The sequence below is a fragment of the Seriola lalandi genome, unplaced genomic scaffold, assembly GCF_002814215.2.
Source record: "Seriola lalandi dorsalis isolate HSWRI2012SDOR001 ecotype SW California unplaced genomic scaffold, Sedor1 jcf7180002054576, whole genome shotgun sequence".
In the NCBI taxonomy this organism is placed as follows: Eukaryota; Metazoa; Chordata; class Actinopteri; order Carangiformes; family Carangidae; genus Seriola; species Seriola lalandi.
In genome coordinates, this window is record NW_019525129.1 from 430,160 (window position 1) to 435,084 (window position 4,925).

Below are 4,925 nucleotides of genomic sequence, written 5' to 3' on the forward strand. Positions count from 1 at the left end.
CTAGCAAAGAAATAGGCATAAAACAAAATGCACATACTGGAAAAAATTGAACCGCTGACTCCTCCAAGTGTCTTTCAGAACAACTGAACGCCAAACAAGACATTTTCAGGCAGACATGTTGGAGCTAGCTATGATGAAGTGAAAATGAAAGGTCAAATGTCCGACACATCGCTCTGACCTCTATCCAGATTAATCGCAGGTCCCCCTGTGTGTTAATCATGCAGTAGCCACACCCTAAAACCACTCTGCTTTAACATCTATTTTCTCTTAAAATTACATTTTTAAATAGAACCATAATTTGAAAAATGAACATATGTTGTATTGAAAAAAACTTCAAACCAGCGATTGAGACCATAAACACATAATGAAATACATAATGAAGTGACAAGTAGGCTTCAATACAATCTGACTTCTTTTTGCATCCAGTGGAGTCGCCCCCTGATGGTCATTCGATAGAATGCAAGTTTAAGGCACTTCAGCATTGGCTTCATTTTCCAGACCCGGAGTTGATGTGCATTTTTATACAGCCTACAGTCTGTGGTCTACAGAAACCAAAGTCACTCATCCATGGACATCACTGTGAATAGTTTTCATGGTAACTGCTTCAAACCAGATAAAATGTCACTGACCTTCATATCTCCAAACCATGACACATATAAATTATTTACTGTCTTACAAGACAAACTATATTTGACACAACAGTACAGGTGTGTGTGTGTGTGTGTGTGTGTGTGTGTGTGTGTGTGTGTGTGTGTGTGTGTGTGTGTGTGTGCAGAGTGCAGCTGGGCAGTACAACCAGTGGACAGCAGCTTCCCTCCTCCTCCTCCCATGTCCCCAAGCATGTAATCCTATCCACAGAGTGGGAGGTGCAGGGTCACCTGATCCCCCCTCTGAGTGGCAGCACTCACCTGCTCAGGTGTCCCTTTGTACCAAAGTGTAGACACAACAGGAGTGCAGCCATTAAAAACAGACTCAGAAACAGAGGAACAGAGGAACAGAGACTTGGGGTTATGGTGCTGGATAAAGCTCGGCTGAGTGTGGACAATGGCACGATGACAAAGACCTTCATGAACATAAGTATGTTGGAGATAAATGATCAAACTCAGGAATACAGTCTGTTCTTTTTTCTTGAGGACTCGTGTTTTCTCTTTTCTTCATGATCATTTCTTCTTCCTCACTTCCATTTTCTCTCTCTCTGCTCTGTCTATTTTCACTCATCACACTGCTTCTCATCCCTCTTTTACAGACCCTGCTGCCAACACTGCTGCTGCTGACACATCAACTCCCCTGCCAGTAAGTGGACACACTCAGTCAGTAAAGGTAGAGCTGACTGACACAAAAGTCTCTGTTTTACATCTCTGTGAGCTGGTTAAATATGTTTGGGCTCTGGACTGTTGGGCTGAGGAAATTTTCACTTGGTTTTTCCATTATTTTCTGACATGTTATAAACTGAGCTGTAAACTGATCAAACGGACAAAAATCAGAGGAGGGAATAAACAGGGGAAGAGGAAGACAAAATAGAAAAACTATGGTAGGGTGGAGTCTGGGGGTGAGAGAGAGTCACCACAGCAACAGAGGTGAAAAGGGTGAGGGTTTACCTTCTGTAGGCTGCACTTAGGGGCTGACCTGTTGGGGGGACACCTTGTGTTGAATAGCCCCAGACACTCCAGGAGGGCGCCTGGTCGATGCAGATTTCAGGGCTAGTTTAGATTTAGTGAAAATTGGGTATTTTTTTCTAATTTGTCTCAGTACAATTTAGCTTCATCCCTGTCCCCTTGCACCCTGAACCTTGATGCTGCTTTTCAATGGGTAACGTTGGTTAGATTTCAGCAGTAGAGTCGTGGTGTTCCTCTCAGACTGCCATGCTGTCAAATGAAGTTTTCATAGTGTCTCAATAAAGGGTCAACAAAGGTTCAGCATTGTACAACAGATTCTGTGAGTTCTCTTGGTTTACTGTCGGCAGTCTTCATCATCCCTCCTCATCTCTGCTGAACCCCTCAACATCATCATCCTCACTGGGTTAAACCCAGATTCTGGTCCTTCAGTCACAACATACCTCTCTGAGGTCTTCATAGCTGTTGTATTTCTATCATTAGTTAATCATTTCCAACCATGTTTTCCTGTTCAGGAACTAAAGACAGAGAAACCTGAGCAACCAGACCCCTCCAGGATCGAGGTGGTCTCTGTGACAGAGGAAGACCTCCCCACTGTTGAGACCCCCAACACAGTAAACGTCAGCCCCCTCGGTAGCTTTACCACTGACCCCCAGTCAGAGAATACTTCTGCAAAACCTGAAGAGCCCCAGCCTCCAGCTGCGCCCAGTCCAACCATGCCAATCACCAAGGTGCAGCCATTTCTCCAAGGTGAGCCCTGTGGTGGTGCAGCAGATCACTGCTCTCAGGTACAGTTACTGTGGGATCTGCTTGAAATATGAGAAGCTGTGAATGACGTGCTTTGTTATGGAGATAATGGTGCTACATCTGTCCCAGACTAAGTGATGAGTTACAGCATTGACCTCTTTGTTCTTTAGTCCTCCTCACTTTCCTTATCCAACCACACAGTCCAATTCAGCTGTACAGCTGCTCTCATCACAGATGAAATATCAGTATAAAGTAAAGTTATAGTTGCGTGTCAGTAGATAGAAAACAGAATGAAGTGTATTAACCAGAGACTACAGGTTGTTATAGACTCACCTGAGGAATCAACATGGTTCTGTTGGTACCATAACTACATGAAAGGACCTGAATTTGGAATTGATCTTTTTTGTTTTGGCAGAAGATAAGAGTTGTGTTACATGTTCTTGTGAAAAAAATGTCATGAAAAGACCCTAAGCAGTGAAGGATTGATTCTCTGTTGTGTGTATATGTGACTCCTCTGAGCCACAGAGCTCCACTGTTTCCACAGACTATTAAAACACACAGATGAGTCTCATTGTGTCACTGGGTGATATGGTCCTTCATTTCCATGAACACACACACTGCAGTTTATTTTGAGACAGTCACACACGCACCATCAAGATTCATCCACTGCTGAAAATAGTCCTCAACAAATACACTATTTCCTACTGTTAGAGTAACTTTTGTAAAAGCTCCATATTTTCCTTTTCTGCTGTGTTTTATTTGAAGTGTTGATCGATAAGAAAATATGTTTGTGGTTTTAAGAACCAGCGACCATCTCAGTGTAGTTTTACATCTCCTCTCTCAGGCTTCTCTCTGGAGCTCTAGTAACAACAAGTCAGTGAGCCAATCAGAGGAGAGGAGGCTCTGAGGTTCTCTTCTGACTGGCTGACTGTTTTCTGAGTGATCCAATAAAAATATAGCAGATTGCAGGTAAACACTCGGAGAAACCAAATCCTGAAAGGTTGGATGTTGGGTGCAGGTGGCCAGGGCTTGGGGTGTGACTGAGAGCGATGACTGTTTTGTTGTGACATCACAAAGTTCCAGAAGTCCTGACGGCTGGTTTGAAGGCTCAGTTTCTGAATACAGGCTGTGTGCATTTCTCTGTGGACTGAGCACTTTGATACTTTCACAGTATCAATATATAACCTAGACCATCTTTATAATCAAACAACACATGGACATCTGCCTTTACACTACATGGACCTTTAAAAACTACAGTGCCTGTTCATTTGTGAGACAGGTTATGTCTTCAGTAGGCATGGATGGACTGGCACAATGCCACAGACAGGATGGTAATTAAGACACAAGCTTACCCACTCTGGTTTTGACTAAAGAAAACAGATGACCTGTGGGATGAAGCTCACAGTTCATAGGTTTAAATTATTTTTCATAATCTTCTTAATCCTGAGGGAAACACGAGAAAAATGTCATAGATTTTATTTTATAGATAAAAGAAAACGTTTCTCTGCACCTGTCCTGTCTCCTGTTTAAGTTTGAACTGCTCATATTGTATAATATCTAAACACTGTGATGTTCATGAACTACTTTGTGTTGACAGATGACGACCTGGAGAAAAGCTGGAAGAACAGACTGTTGGCTCATCGCTTCGAGCTGCTCATCGCTTCAGGCGTCATCGTGGTGGTGACTCTCATTCTCGGCATCGGCCTCGGAGGTGAGGAGCTCAGTGTTGTGTGGACTTTGTCTATTAAGCAATAATGGAGCCACTGTAGCATGGGCTACCTGTGCTCCATCAATATTTGATGCAGTCCTTACCTGATACAATTTAGGTCCCGCCCACACACATCAGCCATCTTTACTCTGTGCTTGGATTGGTTTTTTTTGGTTTGTGAAAAATACAATCAGCTGTGATAAGATCAGGTGACAGTCTCACTGGTCTGATCTGCTGTGCTATTCCACAATGATCAATTTTATTACTGTGTTTCCAGCTGTGGACGTAACTCTAGTTCTATGAATACCTGCTTGTGTGGTCTCTTTGATTGACAGGCAGGTGAGTGTATGCTTGCAACAAACCAGCATGCATCTGAAGAGGTTGACCTGAGGTGGTATTATTTTCATCTTTGATTATATGATGTAGGATGGAGTGTAACACTGTACTTGTGGATGGCATCACTGGATGGTAGTAGGAATAGTAGGAATTTCAAATCCTTCACACTTTGCCATTATTGTTATCGATATTTAGACTCATGAGCTGTTGACACTGTTCTGTGTCAGCTGAAAACAGATTTTCATCACGTTTCTAAGCACTGTGGAGGGACTACTGTTGCCTTGGTTACTGGGTGTTTTTTGCACACCAAATATGGTTGACAGCACAGGAAGCTGTTTTCATCACAACTGAACACAATGCACCTTTCTGTTTCCACCTACAGTTTTGTTTGTCATTGAGTTACTGTTCTACAGGGAAAAACTCCATCAGTGAGTAATATGCTCTTTATTTGTGTGCGTCTGTGTACGTGTGTGTGTGTGTGTGTGTGTGTGTGTGTGTGCGCGTGTGTGCGCGTGTGTGTG

General features: G+C 43.0%; 1 protein-coding gene across 1 annotated transcript in view; it reads left to right on the plus strand.

The window, feature by feature from the left end:
* The first annotated feature begins 954 nt into the window (after positions 1-954).
* Positions 955-4,925, plus strand: part of tmprss3a (transmembrane serine protease 3a) — a 19,256-nt gene continuing 15,285 nt past the window's right edge. The window contains exons 1-4 of the mRNA XM_087177000.1: positions 955-1,077; positions 1,247-1,293; positions 2,129-2,363; positions 3,958-4,071. Coding sequence (XP_087033126.1) covers positions 1,011-1,077; positions 1,247-1,293; positions 2,129-2,363; positions 3,958-4,071 — 463 coding nt within the window. The 5' untranslated portion in view covers positions 955-1,010. The remainder of the gene's footprint in view (positions 1,078-1,246; positions 1,294-2,128; positions 2,364-3,957; positions 4,072-4,925) is intronic.